General features: G+C 40.8%; 1 protein-coding gene across 3 annotated transcripts in view; it reads left to right on the top strand.

Moving 5' to 3' along the window:
* LOC125242625 overlaps positions 1–19671 on the top strand; it is a 65246-nt gene extending 45575 nt beyond the window's left edge. For all 3 annotated transcript variants that reach the window (XM_048151434.1, XM_048151435.1, XM_048151436.1), the window contains 6 exons: positions 5924–6000; positions 10481–16094; positions 16343–16509; positions 16657–16868; positions 17155–17345; positions 17678–19671. In XM_048151434.1, the coding sequence (XP_048007391.1) occupies positions 10500–16094; positions 16343–16509; positions 16657–16868; positions 17155–17345; positions 17678–17902 (6390 nt within the window). In that variant the 5' untranslated portion in view covers positions 5924–6000; positions 10481–10499 and the 3' untranslated portion in view covers positions 17903–19671. The remainder of the gene's footprint in view (positions 1–5923; positions 6001–10480; positions 16095–16342; positions 16510–16656; positions 16869–17154; positions 17346–17677) is intronic.
* The last annotated feature ends 6530 nt before the right edge of the window (positions 19672–26201 follow it).

The raw sequence follows: 26201 nt of genomic DNA, 5'->3' as shown, positions 1-26201 counted from the left end.
CCTACGAACTTTTAAAACATCGTAACTTCTCACCATGTTCTACGCAGAAATTCTCTTTAATTTATTAATTCATGACAGTCAAAAAATGCTTCTATTTGTATGTTTTTCTTGATTTATCTCAACTGTCTTGTCTGTCAATGACAGGAATAAAGATATCATGACCCATTTACTGAATTATTTATGGCCGCTATCTACGAATAGAATAACATAGCGGGAGTCCGTTCACTATGTCTACCTACGATTCAATACTGAGGAAAAGCATTATATCTTCCAGAAAGTCGTTGAAATAGTATGTATGGAGATGTATTATTAAATCAGAACACCGCCCTTATCTTATCTTTTCTTAAATCTGCGGGGGCCCTTATGGATACACTTCGACCCATCGGGATCTTTTGTGCAATTACCCCCTACGATCCTAAGATCCTTCAGCTATTCAGGAGCTTCTCGACCATTTCCAGTATTTCCACGTATCGGATGATGAGGCTCATGGGTAGCTCTCTGAAGTCCTTCGGTGCCAGGTAGCCTGCTCCGAAGTTCTTCATTCTTTGTCTGGCGAGGGCGTGACATTCACACATTAAATGTCTGACGGTCTCTTCCTCTTCGCCACACATGCGACAATCAGTGTTGTCGGCGTGTCCCATCTTGGCCAAAATTCCTTTGACCCCGTAATGGCCTGTGAACACCCCCGTTATAATTTGGAGGTGTCTTTTGCCTAGCTTCCCTAGCTTTTTGCTCCATCCAGAGTCTACCCTCTGCATAAAGAGCTTTGAGTGCTTCAGACCAACCAGGGCATCCCACTCTTTTTGGTGACTAGCCTTTGTTTGGTCTTTCATAGCCGTTCTAATGGTTCCTTGTGAAAGGCCCACATAAGGTTCCGGACCTATGAAGTTGTCTTCAGATCCGGCCTTGGCAAGTTCATCAGCGTTTTCATTGCCAATGAAGCCTTCGTGCCCCGGTATCCATACCAGTTGCACCTTGTTTTGCCTTCCAAGCTTGTTAAGAGCTTGGATGCCGTTTAATACCAGTCTAGAGGTAACTCTGGGCGATGTGAAGGCTTTGAGTGCCGCTTGACTGGAAAGTTCCAGTACCCTTCCATAGAGCCTTAGTTGCTCCATGCCATTAAGGGCCCTTTTCCTGGTAAACGGTACTACACAGACCAATACAACAAGACGGCCCTTACAGGGCGACTCGCGGTCACCAAGCATACGACAAATCAGGTTTATAAAAGTTTGAACGCGTGCGACACCGATCAGTAGCGCCCAAGTATACGACCCGTTAACAGTGTTCGTGTCCGCTCGGGAAAAAATCTTAAATAATCAAATCTGGTTGCAAACAATGGTCTCTTGCAGCATAAAGTGGTGTGGCAAGTCTTCTAACACTTCTACATATAAAAAAGATGAAATAACATTCCACAGTTAAGTCAAATTAATTATTTTGTTGAATATTGTTTATTATCCGCGGAGTTCATTTATACTGGTCAATATGGTTGTACTGAGCGGCGCCGAGGCGCGTCCATCCCTTTTTGCCTAGTTAACAATGCGATATGCTATCCCTTTCACGTATACGACTAGGGATGGGGCCATGTTAGTTTATGTCTGTTGCGGGAACTTCGTACTACCGTTCGTACCATGTGCTACCATTTTATGAAATATAAAAGAAAGCAGATTTGTAATTGTGAATAATTATCTAGAATCTGTAGAGTCTGTAGTGTTATTTAGTTGATTGATTAGTTTATAATATTTAGTTGGTAATTTTCAAATTAAATTTTTAAAAATGCACAGTTTAGTTATTAGTTACTAGAATGATTTTTATTGAGGTGCTATCACAATCATCATCCTCCTTGCGTTATCCCGGCATCGGTATTCGCCACGGCTCATGGGAGCCTGGGGTCCGCTTTGGAAACTAATCCCAAAATTTGGCGTAGGCACTAGTTTTATGACAGCGACTGCCATCTGACCTTCCAACCCGAAGGGTAACTAGGCCTTATTATATTATAATTTAATTATAATATTATAATTTGTTGCAAAACATATTCACCACAGTACTGGTACCGGTACCATTGTCTATAATAGACATGTCCCATTCCCATCCCTACTGCTAATCGTAAAGGCGCGCCAATATTTGAAACGACCAATGGCAGCACCGTGCGCGCCCGCCTCACCCCGCAAGGATTGGTGATTTGCGTCTCGAATAATATCGCTTGCAATAGGCTTCTAGTGGGGTGTTCTGTGCGGTACTACCATTGTTTTGCCTGGGTTGATGGAGAGTTGTTGGTGGTTACACCACCTCTCCACTTGCCTCAGTGCTGTATTCATGATTTCTGACACCGTTCCCGGGAATTTCCCGTTTATGAGTATCACTAAATCATCTGCATAACCCACTGTATACTGTATATACTGGGCCCTTATTTAGTTCTTCCAAAAGTGAGTTCACCGCCCTGATCCATTCCCTAAATTTATTACTTGTGTTGACCAATTGCTCGGAAGATTTGCCTAATCTAATAGGTTTGTTTTAGTTATTATTGTAACTTTCTCTTATTTTAGCGCCAATTTAGAAGGAAAACAATGAATGTACCCTCTTTTATGGTAATGGTCGTCTGAGCGAGGGTATTGTTATTCGTGTTCCCCCAAACTTGTGACGGCTTGAATTTAGGGTTGGCAAACTGTCAGTCTTGTCCTGTTTTCACCTGTGTTTCGCCATTAATGGTATCTAGCCTAGACTACGGGTAAAATTTGAAATCTTAAGACAATAATGAACACAAATACAAAACATAAAATCTAAGAACGTCATATAAGGACAGATCCTTATATGACCTTCGTAGATTTACGGATACAACGACCTTTATTGAGCTCTTCTAAACAACTAACTGCGACCTTGACTAAGATACTTGGATGACGTTTTTGGGGGCCTTCTTCTGTCACGCGGGTGTCATATTAACTGGATGTTGACCCATCAAACGTAACATTGGGCTTCCTTCTTTTAATCTTTTCGCATCGTCCGATAGGACTACCGAGGATCGATTGAACAGATTTGTTAACTTTTTTGGACTGAATTAGAGGCCAAATTTTTTTGCCTTATTCGGCTTCTCTCTAACATATAAAATTCCGCGTTGTATTCAGCAGCGGCTGGTGCATACAAGCCGATTCCCACCGGCTTGCCTAAAATTGATTACTAGTAAAGTACCTAATGTTAAGGTAGGTTTATTTTTGCTTCGGTGTTGCCTAGCAGAAATTTTCACCAGCCGCCACTGCGTTGTATAACGATTATTATAAACGTTGTGTTGTGGTTCGCCGCTACGACTACACAACCCTAGTGGAAGTGCACTAGATAGTTACATATTTTTTTTGTATTAGCATGATTCCAGTGGCTTTTACGTGATTCATGGATCAACGGGAAGATTTAATATTGAATGGTTTTCGATGTGCGATATACTAATTAAGAATTGACTATTTCATTCATGTCTTATCCTTACAGAATATTGGCATTGTAATTTACTGACATTCGAAAAAATCATATTTTCCTTTTACTTATAAAGCGCTTGGTGTTAACTGTAAGCTTATCTGTGAATAAATAAATTGAAATTGAAATTGAAATTGAAATTGAATAAACATAGAAGGCACGTAAACTATATGAACACGACTTGAAATTATCTTGTAATCTCTGCTGTGTGTACCTACGTAACCTTTTTTTATTTAAATTGTTTCATCTGAATGGATTTGTCGCCTATTATTCCGTTAAAAAATCCTTTTTAGGAGCAACCAGAAAATAAACAAATATTTTAATTGTTATGTTGATACCAAACCCTGATTTTATAGCTTTTAACTTTTTAGCAGGTATCGTGTAGATACCTAATTTTAATTAAAATAATTAGCTTAAATGTAATGATAAGAGTTACCTGTCTTATTATTTTGTTCGTAAACAAAGCAATTACGTATACCAAATCGTAATATAAATTCCGTAACAGTAACAGCCTAATAAAATTGTTGACGTAGGTATTCATATTCATGAATTAGTTCGTTAACACGTATCATAAGGTAGTGAAATGACAATAATGTAATATCGTACAAGCGGATATTACCCGAAAAAGATTAAAAACATTTGCCAAAGTATCATTACTTTGGTCAATGTAATGAAGAATTGTAATGAAGAGAAACACTCAAATTAAAATTAACACGTATCGTTCGAATTTATGATAATTACGATAAATTCGCGAACACCGTCGTAAAAGACGATCAATCGAAGGAAAAATAAAAACCAGGGTGGCTAGCCGAATGGCACAATCGCTCACGAAACGCTCACGAAACGAAGCGCTAGTAGATATCTATCTCTATCGCGCTTGCGTATTGGCGCGACAGAGCCAGCGGCGTATCGCTTTCGTTTGGCGTCGGGGAAATGCCATTCGGCTACGGGGCCAGACGCGCGAGTCACCTTGTTTCGCGGCGCGGGGCAATGACCCCGCACAGCTGTGGGCACGGCAACACACACTAGCGCAATTAGGAACTATGTGTGCGTGGAAAAATATTTTCGTGACGTGAGTGAATAGTGTAAGATCGATACTCTTTTTCATTTATGGCACTTTTTGGAAATTGGGTAATTGCCTTGCCTTATCTTATCATTGTTATTGAAATTACTAATGACGTAACCTAACTACCAACGAATGCTACGACAATAATGTGATTGTTGAGGTATGAATAAATATTCATATATTTTAAATAAAAACAAACGGTAGGTCTTGAATATCTACCTACGAATAAAAACAATATTTACAGTTATTGTTGTTACATCGATGTTAATTAATAATAATATTATGATGTACATCATATTAATGTTACAACCTTACAACACGTAAAACTGTTTCTGTATTATTTAATGCAAATAAGTGTTACGGTGCGGTGTATGTATTATAACATTTATAAACTTATGTTGTAAATAAGCAAATCAACTACATATTTAATTGCCACCAGCCCGCCACTTGTTTATCGGTGTTTGAAACCTTACAAGAGTCAAATTTTGCGTAGGTGACATCATCACCGTCTATCAACAAATAATCGAACTGAGCTCCATTTCGTGTTTCGAGTAAAGTGACATCGCAAATATAGTAAAGTGACAGTAATTCCAACACTGCCGTTAGCATAATTCATGCGCGGATCCAGGGGGGGGGTCATGGGGGTCATGACCCCCCCTGGAGCCTAAATTGGCCATACAAATAGACCACGTGACCCCCCCTGGGCCCCGGGCCTTTACCACGTGACCCTCCCCTGGGCACGAAGCTGGATCCGCGCTTGGCATAATTGTGTATTATTTGACGGTTAAAAGTCATAAAACAAAACGTGGTAGATCAGACTTGTGTATATCCCAATGCACTTTAAGATGCGAGTAAATCGGATAAACAATGTTATTTTAAGAACGATTCAAATAATGTCGTCACACAGTCGGGCCTCCATGTTGGAATTATTCAGCCAACCCGTTGCCTGCTTTCTTATTCATCAAAATACATTTCCATTTGAACGAGCCATTTGTTTGCATGGTCTCGCGTTGAATTGGGTCAATGTCTAAATAATATAAATCGAAAATTTGCATTAACAGATGTTAGGTTAGGTCTACAAGAAAGTTTCTGTCTAGTTTTAAGTAGGTCTGACCTCAGTTTACATCGAATCATGAAAATGCATATTGCAAACACGAGATTAATATCATTTGATTGCTTTGTTTAGCGAGTGAAAGATAATTCAAGTAGGTTGTTGAACTTTTTTAAAGTGCAACTCGGAAAACCGGCCTTTTATTTTACCATTTTTTTTTGGAAACTTTTATAACACTAAACATTTTATAGGTGGGCTACACTCGTCACAGCACAGCAGTTCATTATACTAAGTATGACTTATAGTTGAAGATTAGAATTTAGCAAATACTTTCTAACTTGTTTCAGATCGCATGGGAAGCAAATACATAGTCATGAACGCGAAAAAGGAGCACTCGCATCAAGCAGGGTAGCTGTTGAAAAACGTGAGTATTTATTCAATTCAATACTGATCATCCTTAAAGTAGTATAATTTGCGCTGCAGTCGCAAGACTCGCAAGTAACTAAGTAGACTGATTTTGTCCTCTAATCTTGGATGGATTAAATACGTAGGTACGCAGATAAAACTAAAATAGTTTTGGACTTGGTAGATTTGTGTAAAGAGATCCTTCTATCCTTTAAATTTGTGAATTCAATATTTCAATTCAGATAGAACGTGTTTAGAATATCCCCTGCAGAAAGTACAGTAAGCAAACGAAACAATGTTATCTGCGCGATGCGTGTATATTGTATACATGAGCTCTCCATAAGTAAATATTTATAAGACTGACGTATAACTGAATGCAAAGTGACTGGACATCTAAATTTAAACCTGTTTCCTTCTCGCTTCCCGCTTGACCGACTTTTCCGATAGGTACACGTATTAATGAAAGCTTATTTTTAGTGTTTAATATTATTCCGTAAGCAACATCGTAATTATCGCACATTTATTTTTTGCCCCCGTGTGGTGACGGGTTAAGAGGGCTTTCGTGTTAAAAATAGTGAAATCGCAACCGAGCGCTCGATCATACCGTGTGTGGTATCAAATTAAAGGGCTTTGCGAGTAGTTTATAAATATATATCACATTATAGGACTTTTTCTACTTGGTCTAACAAAATATGAGAAAATGTCCAAAAGTGGTAATAATTGTACCGGTGAAGGCTCGTTTTAAAAAAATTGGCAAAAATCAATAATAGCAATTTATAATCACTAAGGCATAACAGCAATTTAAGTAAACGTTGCAGATTAATTTAGTACAAAACTTACTTCGATGTGATGTAGATTTTCAAAGAAATTGTCACTTAATTTTAGGTAATTTCTGAAAAAAATTGAATTCGCCTTAGGCTAGTTTACTCTTTTTCAAAAACTTAAAATAAAAATCTAGTCTGAAATGATTGTGGTACAGGATATACGAATTATAAATTTACCCGTTTTAATATTCAAAATTGTCTAAATTTTACAAATAAGATCGACTGATTGAGCTCTATACGTGCGTTTTTCTAAACGTGCATTAGAGAAAAATTCATAATTAATTTAGTGAGTTAGTTTTCAAAAATCCAGTCTTATAAAAATCAAGATAATAAGATGCTCTAACTGGAACTTGAATTAAATAAATCTATTGGATAACGGAAAGTGTAGTATTTCACCGACTAAAACTATAAATTTTACATTCTTTTGACGTTTTTTTTGAAAGCAGCCTTAAGAATTTCACCACCCCCTTTCTTCCCGTGGGTGTCGTAGAAGGCGACTGTGGGATATGGGTTAAATAGTGACGTAGGCGAGAGGCTGGCAACCTGTCACTGCAATGTCACATTTTCGATTTCTTTCAACCCCTTTTTGCCAAGAGTGGCACTGAAACTTGAGTAGTTTCATGTGCTCTGCTTACCCCTTCATGGGATACAGGTGTGATAGTATGTATGTATGTATGTTATTTTTTGCACTATATGGCATGTATTCATCTGTTACACGTATGTCCTAACACCTTATAGTAGATATCACACGGACCTTGAATAGAGTATAGAACATAGTAAATACGAGTACAATATTTAGAAGTACATATTATGCAAATAGGCAGCTTACTGAATCACTGGGGTTACCTCATTTTCACTCGCAGAAGTTTTTCTCCAAAGTCAGGTTCAACTGACAGGTTTTTGAACTTTTAGCCTCTTTTGGATTTGTCTTTCAAATAATGTGACAGTGTAAATTATTCAGTTCACCTTATACGACCTGTCTAGACTTCTAAGTCGATTGCCGAACGACAAAGACTTTGCGGACGGGTTCACCGTCTAGGCAAACAAACCAGACGAATGCCGTTATGCTGACAACTTAATAGAATTATATTTTGAATTATTGTCGATAGGATGGATGAAAGAGTACCCAAGCTACGGTTGACCGTTTGTACGAGCAAATACGCAAAGTAAATTCACAGACTGCTAATATCATTAACCTTTTGCCTTGGATTTCCCGTAGTTTTCCGTTAACTACTCTTATTTATACATATCTCGTAGCTATTAATAACAGTTTTTACTCCTGTGGAGTGGTTAAGTGCTTGGTAAAAGTATGTTTTCCAATGGTTAAGCCTCATAACGGAAGCCGTGCAAGTGCATGCATAATTGCATCTTGCATACATGCAACCGTCTGGTGTTCGCGTGCGAGACGTGTTGATGTTGTTATTGATCGGAGCAAATACGAACAATGATGAGAATGTGAAGCTTTCTTTTAATTAATTATTCTAGTAACAAAGAATTAATAGCCAGTACAAGATTCTCTTACTTTTTAGATCGAATGTACCACAATACACTATGCGTATATGGTAAATATTTTTTCTACTCTCGAACTGTTATTCGTCATTTACAGGGTCGTTCAGGGTGGATCTTTAAAACCCTATTCTTCTATATAAAAGTCTATTCCTCAAAGCCAGCATTCTCCGGCTTTCCGCGCATGCGCGCAGTATCGAAAAAACTGAAAACGCATTGTTTGGCTCTGTAACCACAGCAACGCTTTGTTATAAGTGTTATAACGATAATGCGCGCGTGCGCGGGAAGGGGTCAAAATACAGGAAACAATGTGAATTAGACGAAAGTTATTCAAGAAAACTATTAAAAACTAAGTGCATGGTCGTAGAAAAAGTATTGTATGCAAAACGGTGTTTAACTGAATCAAAAAATACTCGTGGCGTCTTAATAACAATTTTCGGCTTCGCCACTCGTCTTTTTTGACCTCCTTTAAACGTCTGTTGCATAAAATACTATAATAAAGCCTTTATAATTCTCTCTTGTTTCTCGTCTTCTTGTTTTTATAGCAACTGGAAGTAACGCAAAATTAAGCGAAACTTCGACGAGTTCCAACAACCGGAAAAAAACAAGTTCAAAACTCGTTAATCTCGTTATTTAATTGAGTTATTCATTTAAACGAATTATTAGGATAATCACTAATTAGTGAACAAATTCTCTGTGCCTAAGTAAGTAAATATTCTTTATTGCACCATTTCAGCATTACCCATTTTAGCATTTACCTAATAAGTGACTTTCAACGAAATCGATTTAAAAGGACTTTTGATTCAAGTAAACAAAAATCTCTCGTGAGGGAGTTAGCGGAATTAAGTAGAACTTTGCTATAAAATCTTTAATTTTTTAGGATTAATGGGGTTAATGTAGAAGTAGTTTGCTTTAACTACACTCGGATCTGTATAAGTCATCAGAAACATGCAAATGATAAGTTAAGCCTTTGTTGTCCGGGGCGGGAGCCGTTCCGGTGCCCTATCGATTCGTTCAGCACAACGCGGCTCCATGACAACGCGGCGGTTCCGCCCGCTTGCAGAACGCGGGTGGGTTACGGCAAAGCGTGTAGGTTTTCTTTGTTGAAAGGAATAAACTGTATACACCCTGTTTTTATTGAATTCCGTTAACTTTAAGGGAAGATTCTTTACATAAAAATACAATTAATGTCTATAAGAAACTAGCGTCTTAACTCTTGCGGTTATCGAGTTATTAAAAAAATAAAGATAATTACTGAACACTTTACCAATTCCTAATGTTATTTGTTTTGACATGTGCCGTCAATCACTTGACATTAACTTGAATGTTATTCTTAAGGGTCTCTCACACTAATAAATTCATTTATTATGTATGAAATTGATGAAAATTTTTTTTTGCGAATTTAACTAAAAATGATATACAGGGTGGTTCCTGATAAGGAAACGACGACGACGACCTAACGACGCCGACGTGTCGAATTTAACGGAAAACAATAAAACACGGTGTATGTATATTGCCAAGATAAACGAAACACATATTTTTGAACGGTCTAAGCTGACAGCACAAACTATAAAAAATAGTAGCCTCACTACAAAACAAACATAAACGTATTGTTAGTAACTCGTTAATAGAACTAGCAAAGGTACCTACTACAACAACATTATCCTACTTATTAACTAGGTCACAGTTCAAAACAATGACATGGTTCTTTCCCCCAGAGAACCTGTACTACCTGTAGACATTTTTGTTATCAAAACGGAACTTTTTTCCTGTTCCGTGAAATAGGTACTAAACGTTGAAACTCTGCGACCGCAAAAATAAATTATAGCCACGTATCAAAAAAGACTCTGTAATTTATTAACACTAACATTTGGAGGTCAGTAAACTTTTTCACAACTGTATCGAGTCATACGGAAGTTTCTGTGCGATACAAGTGTGCGTATCATACATATATATACACGATAATTATATACGCGTGAGGGCGAAGTACGCTCAAGGGCAGCCTGCGGGTAACGACCCCATCGCACCGTCCACAACTTGTCTTCGACATTCACGACTAAATGATTAATGATTTCCTCGCCATTTACAATCACTTCCCTTTTATGGATGTTTTCAATCTACTTTTAAAACATTTTTTGTTGTTTATTAAAAGTTGCTGTTTCGTTTCAGGTGGTGATCCAGCCGGAGTATGGACATCAATAATGTACTGGAAGGGACTCGCCAGTACTTCATGGGTCTCCCTAAGCAAGCACAGGCGGAAGGCAGCGGACAACCCGTGTGGCCCGCGGGCGCGCCGCCTCACGAGGAGGGCGCTCCGGCCCAGTCCGGCGCCCCCGCACCGACCTCGCGCCCGCCGTCCGCCGCGGCCGCACCGCCTTCTACACCTGCGCCTGTCGCCACCGCGGCACCACCGCGGCCACCTTCTGAGCCCCTGGAGCCGGAGCCCCACATAATACATAAGGCCACAGTGATGAGGGAGGCGGCTGAGAAGAGGCGCGAGCTGCCGGAGCCAGAGGACGAAGAGGAGCCGATGGACGCGCTCTCACCTCCGACACACATTATTCGTAAGCCGCCGCAGCGCACCCTGCCGTCTCCCGCGCCTGCACCGGCGGCGCCGTGTCCGTCTCCCGCGCGGCCTCCATCGGCCGCCCCGCTGCAGCCTCAGTCGACGCCCGAGCCACATCCCGAGCCCAGCACGGGGCAGTATCGTTCGCCTTTACACCGCGTCCAGACACCGACGGCACGACCCGTAGAACATTTAGCCCCCGGCCGCCCACCGGATCATTATACGGCGTCTCGTCCACCTGAAGGTTACGCACGGTACCACTATGATTCAAACATGACAGATCCTAGTAGAGGTTCCCACGGGCCGTTGGTAGCGTCGCCTCAACCATCTGCGCCGCCGCGTCATAGCAGTCCTCAGCAAACCTATGCGAGGTTGTCCAATGCGGTGCCGCAACATGCGGCTACACGGCTGCGGGAGACTGCCACGCATAGTCCACCGGCTACGCGCTACACGCTGCCGGCCGCGCAGCCCCCGGCACCGCATCCTCACAACGACCGGGTACCGCCCATACACCACCCGCAAACGCTGGCAACCGGTGACAGACGGTCGCCACAAGTTTACGCAACGCTGTCGCGTCATGAGTCTTCACATTTTGCTCGAACGCCAACGCATTACGAGCGGCAGCATGCTATTCCTCCAAGAAAATACGATCCCCAACAATCTTATCCTGGGTATCGACAAACACAGACCTCAGCACAAACCGTGCCGAGTCAGCGAGCAGAAGTGTTTAAAGAACATTATCAAGTTCAATATAAGCCTCCCCCAATGGATGCTATGAGTGCGCACTACGCCCCGAGGCCGCCAGCACCGCACCTTCATGACTCGGCGCGTCTACCAACACAACGGCCTGTAGATTATCCTAGCAGCAACCGAACGGTTGACTCAAGAAGTAGTTACCTGTACCAGACTCCATCAACTTCTTCAGTGCGGTATCAACCGGCGGTGCCGGTGCCCGTAGCTCAAAATCACCAACAGACAAGAACTGGTCACCGACATTCAGCGGCACCTAAACCTTCATATGAATATCCGACGTCGAATCATGTCCAATCAAGTACTCGACCAGCAACAAAGCCTGGATTCACGAACCAACAGGCGCGTATGACTGTATCAGTGACGTCGCTAGTCAACCAAATGAATCAAACAAAACAGAAAAAAGAGTCTCCTTTAGATTTATCCGTAAAAACTGTAAAGAATTCAGCAGATTCTTCCACTACCGTTGAGGATACCATCGACTCAGCGTCGCTTGAGAATAAGAACTTGCCTTTGCAGCCGCGGCAATTGTCTAATAGTAGACATGTTCCTCCCCAACACGTGCCACCTTTTGGTGCGTCGCACAAAGTCGACTTTGCGCCTGACTTTACTCAATACAGAGAAACTAACAACAACCACAGCCCCGCCGTAGCTCCTGGTCATCCACCGGTACGGTACAATGGTGCACACGAAGCACCTCGGCCCATCGTAGAAGCTTATCCGCCAGATCCCCGTCACAATAGGTATCACGATCGCACTAAATATAGTATTCCGATGGCTGCTCGACCTGAATACGCAATACCTCGCATAGATCTCACCACAACAATTCCTGAAGAACGTCATCTTGAGAGTAGAATCCGTGATGACCGGCACTTTGTTATTGAGGAAAGGAAGCGGCCAGCTGGACCCATTGTTAGCAACATTCCGGAGAAGATTGTTAGGTATGAGACTTGGACGGCCGACAGTCGGATATCAGACAGGTCTAGTCGCTCGGCGCGGGAACAACATGAGCTAGCTAGCCAACCTGTCTATAGTTACAGTGCTCATAAACGTTACGAGGCTTATCCGGGTGATCACAAACGACCAGTCACGTCAAGTGTTTATCATGAACAACGTCATGTAAGCCACAGGTATCCCTATCCACCTGAGATTCTCAGCAGAGATGTAAGAGACTATCATCCACAGTATGCTCCAGACAGAAATACGTCAAGCCGCCAGGTTATACAAAAAATTCCGAACCATAGAGATATGCACGTCCATCCATTAGATCCTCATAGCGGCGTACCAGCGGACAAGAGAGTTTTAAGTATTTTAAGAAATAGTCTGGAAACGAAACATCCGGAAGTCACAAGACCGAGACCAATACCAGAACTTATAGTCATAGACGATGTTGATGACTCTGAGGTTGAAATAACAGATTTAACAAAAGAAAACGATATAGACATGGTAGGCAAAAATGTTACTTTAGGCAAACCTAACCCTAACAAAATAAATACACCTATGGGACATCAAATACAAATGCCTAAAGCCGTAGACTCTATGTTAAAAGAATCGGAATATCAAAAAGTGGATCCAAATATTTTAGACCCAATGAGTAAATCTCCAGAAAATGATGTAGCTTCAAGGATAAGAACGAAGGCAGAATTAAAAGTTATGCCTCCATCTCAAGATGGTCTTATGAAACCGGAATTAAAACTTGGTGTACCAATAGGAAATCATGAAAATCTAAAGCCCACTCCAAAATCACAAAAACAACATCTTTTCAATCAAATACGAGAAGATCTCAGGCTGGAATCTGTTATAAAGAGTGAAAACCCAATCACATCGTTAATACCAGATATAAAATCCGAGCCGATGAATATAGAGGAGATAGAAAAAGATGCAGTGATATCAATTAAAACTGAAAAATTTTTAGACACCGACTCTATTTCTGAAAGTAATATCCCAGAAGATTTAGACTGGGCAAGCGCTTGTGATAACTTTATGGAACAATTGAAAACAGGGTGTCACAAAAAGAAGCCGCGTAGGAAACGCACTGAAACGATGGAACAAGAAACTCCAGCTATCGGGGAGAAACCCACAACTGCAAATACTACACCTGAAATAACTACTAGCGAACCCACTCCCAATATTATAATTAAACAAGAGCCCATAGACGCGGATGAAATGGAAAACCAAATAATAGCTGATACTACAAATGATCTAACACACCCTATCCATAGTACATCTACACCCAAACCTCTATCCCAAAACAAAGTAGACACAAACAAAGTGCCAGCTATTCGAGAATCTATTGTAAACAAACAGGAGAGTGAAGATAGTAACGGAGTCCAAAAACCTAGTAGTTTAAAAGAACCAATCGAAAAACAAAATTCAAGAAAGGATAATTTATCAAAATCGTCAGTTATAAAAGATATTAATAAGAGTGATAAAACTAAGAACAACAAAAAACATAAAGATGGTGATAAACTGACAAGGTCGCCCTTAAAGCGTAAATCAATGTCAGATAAAAGTGAATCGTCGACATCTACAAGCACTACACCTATGAAGAACGTAACAAAACAAAAAGAACCAATAAAAACCGTCATAAAAGAAGAATCTGAGTCTACTGACGATGACGAACCACTAATTAAAAGCAAGATAATAAAAGAAAAAGAACGTAATGAGCGCCTTAAATATGCTATGCTTAAAGATATGTCAGTATATGTTAAATTAGAATGCTGTGATGTAGATGTTAGTAAATTTACAAAAAAGAACACTGACACAACCGTAAACGATAAAGAAGAAAAGCCGACTAAAGGAAAATTAGTTCGGAAAAATTCAAGATTAAAAGGGAAATCGTTATCTACAGATAACACCAAAAATGATAAAAGTAAAGATGATACAAGCTCTGAAAGTGACGATGAAGACCTAACCGTCGCTAGTAGGCTGAGAGTACGTAAAACTATTAAGACAGAAGATTCGAAAACCACGCCTGTTAACAATAAGACTCCACTGAAATCGTCTCCCACCAAAAAACAAGATAATAATGTGAGCAGCAGCGCTAGTTCTACTCCAGCTCGAAAGGCAGGTTTTGGAGATGGCTCCGATTTTCATCCCGGATGGGAAGAAGAGTTGTATAGATACAAGCGCTCACTTCGCATGCCAAGCAGACTTATTGCTATACCTCGAGGACGCTCGGGTGGACCTTTTGTTAAAGGCACGAATACGTTATTTTCAAGGGGATCTACCTCCTTGCCTGACTTAGACCCAGCTCCGCTTTCCCCAGCTCCGTCTTCAGCCCCCTCTGCAGCAACAGATGATTTGTACGCCAGACGTCCTGATAAATCAACCCTAGACAGTGATCTCGATTCTAATTCTAGTTGCTCAGTTGTTCACAACAATAGACTGCATTCTGATTCTGAAGCTTCCACATCTACTGGGTTCTCAACGAAAATAAAGAAGAAGGGAAGTTCTATAGTAGACGTTCTCATGGAAAAGTATGGCAGAAAAGATGACAAGAAAAAATCGAAAGATAAAGAAGATAAACTTAATAATACACCTAAAATCATTCCGAAAAGTACCAACCCCACTGAATTACTACCGACACCTAGCTTAGGTCTCATGAAAAGCGGTACAAGAGGAATATTGAGTGCTAAGAAAGAGAAATTGATGGAAGACATATATTATTTGGGTGCATTTAGGAAAGAAACTGTATCACAATTTAGAAATGCTTTTATTAATAACACAGATGGTCTTATGGGTGCTACAGAAGAATTCGCTCCTGTTGTATTAAAGTCTAGAACAAGAACAGAAAGTAGAGTTATTAAGCAACGAGCAACGATCAAAGAAGTGTTTGGAGACGAAAGGCCAGCATCGGCGCCACCGTCTTCCTGTAGAGACGAGGAAGACGATGAAATTGAAATGGAAAAACCAGTTGAAATTAAGAAAGAACCTGAAACTAAGGCTAAGATGAAGCCTAAGAAGATCATGAAGGACAAAATGAACCGCAGATCTAGTTCCATACGAGATGGACTTAGGAGTACAAAGTCACTGAAAAGAAACGACGCTAAAGGGCGCCTCATGCGCTTGAAGAAAAGAAACAATTTGATTAAATCTTTAGCAAATAAGAGGGTCAAAGATATTTCTACTCCAAAGATCAAAAAAGAAAAAAGTCCATCTCCAGACGAAAAAGATGAAAAGGATACCTCAAAAGAAGAGGCCACTTCTCCGGGCACAACAGAAGGAAGTAGTAAACGGCGGTTGAAACGTTTGTTTGGAAGGAGAAAGTTCAGTTCTGGGTTTGATTACATCCGCAAAAAGAAGAAAATCATTCGAAGAGACGATACGATCAAACAAGCGCGCCGGCCAGCGGCGAAGCCTAGTCCTGAGTCAGTCCACGACATCCAGAAAGAGATTAAAGGCTGGTTCATTAACAAGAGCATCGGAGAATCACATCTTCACCGCGCAGCCAGATTGGGATATACGGTAAGTTTCTGTTATAAGATATATTTTATTAATTATGGACTAGGTATTTAGGTAACTATCAAAGATTTTAGATTGATATTAGAGAAAGTGATTTTATTAGCTTACCCTAGAATTGATTAAAAAAAGAGTAAACGTAAATTCAAGAAACAGTTTAATAAACTTAATATGTTAAATCATAAAGAACCTAAATCCAACTCCATTAAAAAAATGAAATGTTCAATCAATTAATCTTTATCTTTTTATTTCAGGACTGCGTGGCGTACTGTCTCGAGAAGCTTGGGGCGGAGCCGACCGCTAAAGACAACGCGGGCTTCACGCCTTTACATGTGGCTGCGGCGAAGGGTCATGTACGGATCGCCAGGCTGCTGTTGCAATACGGGGCTAACGTCTCCGCTGCTGCGCAGGGAGGTATAAGGTAAGTTAGGTATACGATTATTTTTCTCACTGATGCCACGGACGTAGTGGATCTATAACGGATGTCTATCTTGGATCCGCGGCAGTTTAACAATTAATGTTTTTTATATCATCAGAATATATTTTAAGTTAATATTTTTATTTCCAGACCTTTACACGAGGCATGCGAGAACAGCCGCATAGAAGTAATCCGCCTACTACTTTCTTACGGAGCGGACCCCTTGCTCGGCACTTATGCTGGGCAAACACCTGAAGAGCTCGCGGAGGGACCGGCGGCCAAGCTCCTGCGACTGCATATCGCGGACGTGCAGGGCACGGCCACGGAGCCGTGGGTGTTTCCGCCCCCGACGGCTATTATAGGTTAGTTATCAGGACATTAATCAGCACCTAGCTCTGCGGGGGGACCAGCAGCCAAGCTTTTGAGACTGCAAATCGTGGATGTGCTGCGTAACACCTAATCAATCATCACAAACGAACGAGAAAGCAAAACGACTGCGGTTGAAATAGAGGAGTTTATGAACTCACAATTATTAGTTCATAGAGAGCCACGTAAGCCACGTTGTACCTGCAAAGAGTCACAAAATATTGACGACCCCTGAGCTAGCATTGAGCATTGATTGATATCCATTATTATTATTTATTACAGACAAGGAAGAACTCGGATGTGACGCGCTTGCCTCCCCGCCGCCTTCGTCGCCTCCGCCGCCCCCGGACGCCACCATCGAGATACAATGCACGGAGGCGCCGCTACCCCCGTTCTACAGTCTGCGGCCCGCGCCCGGCCAGCAGTCGGACGGGCTGTGGTGCCTGCTGCAGGACATCACCAACTTATTACAGGTGTGTATCATTGGTTGTCATAATACCCAAGCTTGTCAGACTTGCAAAACTATGACAATACATTAATTGTAAAATCATAACAGTATTTTGTGCTGCGGTGTATCTGCAGTATCTGCATATTTAATAAGAGTTCTTAAAATCCAAGCGCCAAAGTTACCAATGACACGTGATCGAGTTTTGTAAAGACAGGGCAAAGAATTTTGGTATCTTATTATGTACCGTTGTACACAATATATATGATAAATAAAATCAAACTATGTATAGGTAATAAGCTATACATAATTTGTAAATGCTTTGTTATCAAATGCTTATTTGTAACTTCTTATTTACAGATAAAATCAAAAGACAGCCTGCTGAAGCAGATCCACTGCGGCTCAGGATCGCCAAAGGAACTGCTTCGCGAGATCAGAACCCAGGAGTTCCTCGAACGGGCACAGTGCCACCAGCTGCTTTGCGCGGGCGAGAAGGTCAACGTGCGGGCCAGCAAGGTGGCCCTCATCCGGGTCACCGACAAGCTGCGACAGCTGCTCAAGGTCGAGACTGTCCTGGTTAGCTGACACCATCAATGCTCGCAGAAGTGCAAGTGTGTAACATGAGCATAGATCTATGATATGTAGAAAAGACGAGTTCAAAAGGCTAGGTTCTGGTAATGATACGCGTAGCGGAAGCGTCTCACAAGGAGAAAAAATGAGACTTATTACGCGGGGAAAACCAGCACTATAACGGCCTAGCCACGACAATGGTCTAAGCGCGGCAGCGGCGAGCGGCAGCCATACGTGCGAATGAAAAGTCCCATCGCTGTGTCTCGCTTCAATGTATGGCCGCCGCTCGCCGCTGTCGCGCTTAGACCAATGTCGTGGCTGAGCCGTAAGATAAATAAGCAGGAAGCAAAGTTCGCTATTCGGCAGTCACTCACACGGCGGGCGCGCCAAGAACGCTCATAACGCAAGGTGCAAGACATTTGCGTGGTTTTGTCTAAAGAACTTAAGCCGATCACGTCTGGTTACAGGACCGAACGGCGAAACGAGATCTTAATACTTCGACTGATTATTTTAATCTTAACAAAAGCTGTATCTCATTTAAGAACAAATAATTTCTTTAAATTAAAGTGTAGGCAGCCAACAAATTGATAGTAAGTTTTAGTGGTTGTCTGTGTTTACTCTAATGAACAATGTGTATATAGTGTAAATAGTTGTAGTAATTTGTAAAAAATTGGTGCTACCTACTCATAAAACATACATGGTGAATGGTGTATATTGGACTAGATAGATAGGTAAATGAAGTGATTGAAGTGGAAGGTTGATAATAGTTAGAATAATATAATTTTAAAATAATATAATAATTGAAATAACGAAATAAAGTTACCACAGTCTAGGATCAGACTTTAGCATATACCTATCTTAAATGTGTGTGCAATAATAATGCTTGGTATATTATTAATAATCTGTAGGCTCGAAGAGGAGTTGGTGCAGAGGTATCAGTCACAGGGTTGGAAGAAGCCTTAGCACAAGATTGCTGTACTTAAATAAAAAGGACATTAGCAAGTGCAATTCATAGGTATTGTATGCGACTAGATAGGTTGTGAGCAGCTCCCGCCCTGCAGTGTTCACTGCTCGGGGCTTCCAACACTTTACCCTTGATATTATTTGACTAATACATCACTGACACTGTTATATTTTTAAAATGTTAAAATTATAAATTCATCATTTATTATTATGAGATTATTCTATTAATTTCCTTTCAATAGTGAATACATTGTTATGTTTGCTATTATTATAATAATATGCCCAATATGTTAATTATTGTACAATTAATTTACAATTATGTGTAACAGTTATGTTTTTATTTATACAGTTCTGTAAGATATTAGGAAAATTTATTAAAGCATATCGCTGTAAATAAGATGGATTGTAAACAGAAAACCTATTTTTAACTTATTTTGGAGCTCTATCGTGTCTGAATAGAACCCATGAGAGACTATTTGGTATTTATTTAGCCTGGAAATAGTATTTTGGAACATTGTATGGATGGTAGCAGTTTTTACTCTGTATTTTAAGACCATGTTCCGCCCTATCTACTTATTGCTTGGAAATAGTCAAAACGAAGAAGTACATGAATAATCTGTGATGAAACTTAGAGGGACTATGGGAGGGATTTGGTATGAAAACTAAGTGTAATTATTGTAACTGACAGTTTCTACAGTGTGTATACTTTTCTGAATGGATACATTAATACCTGTCTGTACCTACATTTAAGTATTATTGTAATTATTGACACCGTCTGGTTGATAACATAAAAAATAAAATGTGAACAATTCAGAATAAAAGGTTTTTCATTTTATAAGTAGCTATTTTTAACACTTTCGAAACCGGGCTCTACGCGGCGCTACGACATTTTCGCTACATACGGGGAAACCCATGTAATCGGCTACGCTTCTACGAGCGGTGTACCCGACAGTCGGGTTCTTGGTAGCGAAAGTGTTAAAACAACTTCAAAGAGTTCGTAAACCAAATTAAATTTAGTAAACATGCGCAAACATCCGAACTTCACAAGATATTTTTTAAATAAGCAATATACATACATACATACAATCACGCCTGTATCCCAAAAAGGGGTAGGCAGAACACATGAAACTACTAAAGCTTCAGTGCCACTCTTGGCAAATAAGGGGTTGAAAGAAAACGAAACTGTGACATTGCAGCAAATAATCAATATATATTATAAATATAGCATTCAAACTACCAACTATTCAACCTCAGCTGTTATGTAGGTGTCTGAGCAACAAATAAAGAAAAATTCCACTTACTGTTTGCTTGCGTGCAACAGGACTTTTATTTTATACTTTCGAAGTTGAGTGGCGTGTCTTGCCGTTAATTACGCTCTGCACTTAATTGGAGGTGGTGGACTTGCATTCACACTTCATGGCGGAATAAAATTATTATATAAGTAATGAGAGGTAAATAATGTTTCTCCTTTTCCAGAAAATTTTTATTTACCAAGGATCCAAGGAATGCAACGACTGAAAAAACTATTTTAAACGTCTGCCCGTCTGGTATAGTATTTTTTTTTTTTTTGTTAGGATTGGCTTTTGCTGCCAGGGCACTTTGCCAATGTCAAGTGAGTAGGGGTGATTTCAGGAGTGCACCTAAAAATTTAACCCCAAATTTTGAATCAAAAGTAATAAGTTGCATACTTGGTACATAATATTATGAACATAATAAATATATACAACTAGGTATATACGCAATATTTACAAACTGATATTATTTTTTTCAAGAAAATGTGCTATCATTTTTAATACTTTGGGATCTGAGCTAGCTAAAAGAGATTTTATATTACAAGGAAGAGGGACTTTCAATTTAAGTAAGAGATCGTATAAGCAAAAACGGTTCGATGGGCATTCAAAAAATATATGTTCGATTGTGCCCACGCCATAACCACATTGGCATTCTGGGCTAGCTTTTTCTTTATCTTGTATAGGAATTCTGGAGAACAGACATGACCCAGTCTAAGGCGAATCAGGCAGCTCGTTACCTTCTTATTAAATTTAAATTTAAAGAACCAAGGTTTGGGGTAAATTTTTTGCTGAATTTGAAAGAACTGTAATTTATTATTAGTAATCCAAAGATCTGACCAATCAGAGTTCAGCTTTGTCGAGGAAATCACATCCAAGTCCTTACTAAAACATTGATAGAAACACCTACTACCAGTTACAGTTGCCTCTTTTGCAGCTTTATCAGCCAATTCATTACCATGAATGCCTTTGTGGCTTGGGATCCATGATAACTGTTTAATGATGAACTAATTGAGCGGACTGTAATTTAATAAAATATCTTTAAGACGAAATTGACAAAGATAACTCGAAATTTTAGAGATTTAAACAAACACTTACTGGGGAAAAAACAGTGCATATGTCACATACCTTTTAGCATGAGGTTCCAGTGGGTTGGTTTCAGCTCGCTTACCATCAGCCTTGGTATGCAAGGCGCACGTGCGGGCCCGGCTTACCGTCTCCTCGAGCCCAGAACTGTTCTTGGAGCAGAGCTTTCTTCCTGTCCACTTTGATAATGTGACTAGCACTGAGTTTAAACTTAATTTAACGATAATTGTTGGGAAAATGTGACTTTAACTATTTAATTAGCAATAAATGGCAATTTTAATGCAGCGACGCGTTCGCAAGTTAGATCGAGAGCGAAAAGAATGTGAGGTAATGGCTACCGGAAATGATTAGTGCCGGGCTAAACACACCGGAAGCTAAAGACAAAATAGTGTTGTTTCTTTAAAAAACCGATATTCATACGAAAGTTGAACATACCGCTCACCTAAATATGCAATATTTACTCTACAAATAGTGCTAGAGTTCGACAAACTACTTAAAAACTATAATGTTAAACTAAGTGATAATACTAGAACGACGAAAGTTAATTTGAAAGTGGTAAAGGACACAGCTTCACAACTGGTCTTCTGTACTGACCAGTAGCAGTTTGAATTGTGACCACTCTACAGACACCGTCAACTCCGGGATGTAGAGCAACGATGCGCCCAAGAGGCCATTTTAAAGGGCTTGTCTGTTCGTTAATCAACAAGACCAAGGAACCCACGACAATGTTTGTATTTACTTTATTCCATTTAGTCCTCTGTTGTAGAGTATGGACGTACTCAGCGTGCCATCTACGCCAGAAGTCTTGATGCATTTTCTGTATCATTTTCCAACGATTACAGACACTTACTTTTTTATCTACAAGATTTTCCTCTGGGACAATCGACAACGGTTCCAGAGTTAAAAAATGGCCTGGAGTTAAGGCTGAGAGATCACTAGGATCCGAGCTAAGAGGTGTCAATGGACGAGAGTTGAGCATAGACTCAATCTGAGTCAGAATTGTATAAAATTCCTCGAAGGTTAACCTTTGATTACCTACAACCCGTGCGAGGTGAGTCTTAACCGAGCGTATCCCGGCTTCAGCTAATCCGTTAAAATGAGGCGTACCCGGAGGGTTAAACGAGAATTTAATTTCTTGGGCATCAGCAGCACCTTTCATGAGTGAACCAAGATAGTTACTAGCGCCCACAAAATTCCTACCCTGGTCAGAGACAATGTTACTGCATCGACCACGACGAGCGACAAACCGTTTAAGAACACAGAGGAAAGCTTCTGTCGACAACTCTGAAGCAAGCTCTATGTGAATGGCTTTGGTACTAGTACATACAAAAACACAGATGTAACCTTTGTACGTTTTCGCACCACGGCCACGACCGAAAGCGATATCAAATGGTCCTCCATAATCAATGGCGACACTCGAAAAAGGTTTAATTTGCGAGACGCGAAAAGTAGGCAAATTTCCCATAAGCGGCGGAGATGCCGCAGAGGGATTGGCACGAAAGCATTTCACGCAGCCTCCAATCACTGCCTGAATTGCTCGCTTTGGCGACAAAATCCAAAACGTTTGCGCAAGTAAATTTTGTAAAGTTTGGGCACCTGGATGTAAAAATCTTTTATGATATTCGTCAATTATTAAAATAGTGAGTCGGTGGGAGCGAGGCAATAAAATGGGATGTTTGACAGAAAATTTAATAGGAGAATTTGCCAAGCGACCGCCCACCCTGACAATACCCTGACTGTCAATGAATAATGAAAGCTTGCGCAAACCCTTTGGCAATGCGTTCAAACGATCCTCCCTTAATTGATTGATCTCTACACTGAAAGAAGTGAGCTGCACATGTTTTACTAAAAACATGAGAGCTGCAGTGGTTTCAGCTGACTGTAGAGATCCGACAACTTTTCCATCCTTAGCTGACCGTAAAAAACGGAAACAGTAGGCTAACACACGCTTTAATGTGAAAAGCGAGGAGAACCTGCTAAGGACTTCATCAATTAAGTTAGGATCGGCCGTCACGAGTAAGCTACAAATACGTTGTTCCTCTACAATACAGTCATTGCTTGGATCGTGCAAAGGTGAGCAAGGCCAATCCTTCTCTTCCTTTACCAACCACGACGGACCCTTCCACCAAATATCACACTCTACCAAATCTTCAGGCAGTAACCCCCTGGATCCTGCATCAGCAGGATTGTGGTGTGTACTGACGTGACGCCAGCGATCAGGAGCAACAAGATCCTGGATATGGCTCACACGATTTGCAACAAATGTTTTCCAGCGTGAAGGGCACGACTTGATCCAAGCTAACGTTACGGTCGAGTCTGACCATGCAAATATTTCCTGAACAACATAGAGAGGTTTTAATGCCTCTTGTGTTGACTGCATCAGGTCTGCCAACAACACGGCAGCCTGCAGTTCCAATCGAGGAATTGATAATTTACGCAGAGGCGCAACCTTACTTTTGGCACAGCAAAGCTCTACAAAAGTAGAGCCTTGTGTGTCATCGACACGACAGAAGACGACAGCAGCGTAACCACGCTCCGACGCATCACAAAATCCATGCAATTGTAATGAAACAAACGAATGGATGATGCGACGGGGAATAACGACAGATTTCAACGACGGAAGTTGATCGGTAAATTTCATCCATTCTGATGTGATTGCTTCTGGAACATCATCGTCCCATTGCACCCCAGATGACCACAAGACCTGCATTAAATATTTAGCGTGAAACGTGACAGGACATAAGAATCCTAGCGGGTCATATATGCGCGCTATATTCGATAAAATAGTACGTTTAGTACATTTCTGATCACGTGGTGTTGCAACCTCAAATTGGAACGAATCTGTTTGTGGACGCCATAACAATCCCAATATTTTAAGGGACAAATCCGAAAGTTCATCAAAATGTTTAAAATCACTCGAATACAACTCAGAAGATGGAAGGTCAACGATAAAACCTTTATGGTTGGAGGTCCATTTTCTCAAATGGAACCCACCCGACGACAAAATTTCAGATAAATCTGATCTAATTTTTAAAGCTTGCTCAATAGAGTCAGCGCCTGTCACGACATCATCAACATAAATGTCTCTCCCAAGCACTTGTGACCCTTCAGGATAGGAGTCAGCAGTCTCCTCCGCTATCTGTGCTATTGTGCGCAAAGCTTGATACGGAGCCGATTTCACACCATAAGTTACCGTCCGCAAACGATAGTCTTTAACTGGGCCGTCAGTCGAAGGTCGCCACAATATCCGCTGATACTCAGCGTCCTCGTTTGGCACGAGGATTTGACGATACATGGCCTTTATGTCACCCGTAAAGACTATTTTATGCCATCGAAACCTAGTAAGGACATCAAAAATATTAGTTTGTAACTTAGGTCCAGCTAGTAGTGTATCATTAAGCGAAATCCCATTGCTGTCACGACAACTTGCGTCAAAAACGGCTCTCAGAGGTGTACTGACAGATTCGGGGCGCAAAATACCATGATGTGGGATGTAATTAAAATTCCCGACACTAGAGACAGGCGGCGCAACCTGCTCCATATGACCACTGACCTCATACTCTTCCATAAAGGAGGCATAAGCTTTACGAAAATCCGCATGCTTTGTAAGCTTGCGTTCCAACGAAAAAATCTCCGCATTGCAATTTCACGAGTGTGCGAAAAGGTAGGCTTGTTCGAAGGATCGACGAAAGGTAGAGGTACCTCGAACCGGCCTTCACTCGTGCGACAATAATTTGCACGGAAGTTATCTTCACATAGTTGATCCTCTTTCGACAAGATAGGTTTACTCGGACCACAAATATTTTCTAGTTCCCAGAACCTTTTAAGAGAATCATCCAACGACAGCGACAAGTTTGATTGTGAAGCATTCGACACGAAAAAACAATCTTTCCGACAATTAGTGAAAGATTGTGTACGAGAGGCATAACAGTCACCCATCAGAACCCATCCGAAAACAGTCTCCAAAGCCTTTGACTGCCCCTTCCGGCCCTCCTTCTTACCACTTAAAATGGAAGATGCAAAGATCTCTGCATTTAAGAGTAAATCTATTGGGCCCGGCTTCGCAAAGTCAGGGTCAGCGAGAGGTAGACCTTGAATGTGATGCCATTCCGATGTATTGACTCTATAGTATGGTTGCTCCGGACAGATAACTGGAAGCACTGACGCTTGGAAGTCAAAATTAACCATTTCTGATCCAATAGGTTTAACAGAGCATGATAACATACCCTTAGGTGCAACTTCAGATAGTCCAATTCCAGTAATTGGCTCGCTAGTATCATCTACCTGTAAACCTAATCTTCGAGCACAGTCATGGGAAATAAAATTGACACCACTAGCACCGTCCAAAAGAGCACGAGCTATTTGATAATTACCTGAACTATCCCGAACAGCTACCCGAGCAGTAGCAAATAAAACTAATCCATTACTTTGGACCGACGTCAAAGTCACTTTGCTATTTAAACCGCTCACCGTTGGCTGAGGTGCTGGTTCAGCCTCTGGCGAAGCCGGTTCCTTTGTTTCAAAGTGTAATAGAGTGTTGTGGGAACAACCGCATATACTGCACCGACAATCCGATCGACATTGTTTAACTTTATGAGTTTTGGAGAAACAACAAACACACAAGCCCTTGTTTTTCACCACCTTGAACCGCTCCGAAGTGTCTAAAACTTTAAATTTTTTACAATTTTCTAAGTTATGCAGTTCAGTACAGAAAACACATATATTTTGTTGTGTGGCAACTAGTGTTACCTTGCCTTTACCTTTAATGGCACTTGTTACGGGCTTAACCTCCGTTACTTCCAGAGCGCGGACTTGTTTTTCAACAAACTCTTGTAGCAATTCAAACTTTGGAATTTCATTGGAATTGAACTCGAGGAGGAAGGCCTCCCGAGTCGCCTTGTCCAATTTTCCCCACAACAGATGAAATAACATAAAGTTTTTATCGGGTAAGTCGAATCTTTCTAACACTTGTAATG

The sequence above is a fragment of the Leguminivora glycinivorella genome, chromosome 3 (assembly GCF_023078275.1).
Source record: "Leguminivora glycinivorella isolate SPB_JAAS2020 chromosome 3, LegGlyc_1.1, whole genome shotgun sequence".
Lineage (NCBI taxonomy): Eukaryota > Metazoa > Arthropoda > Insecta > Lepidoptera > Tortricidae > Leguminivora > Leguminivora glycinivorella.
Note: the sequence above shows the minus strand (reverse complement) of the source record. Positions and strands in the feature narration are given on the sequence as shown.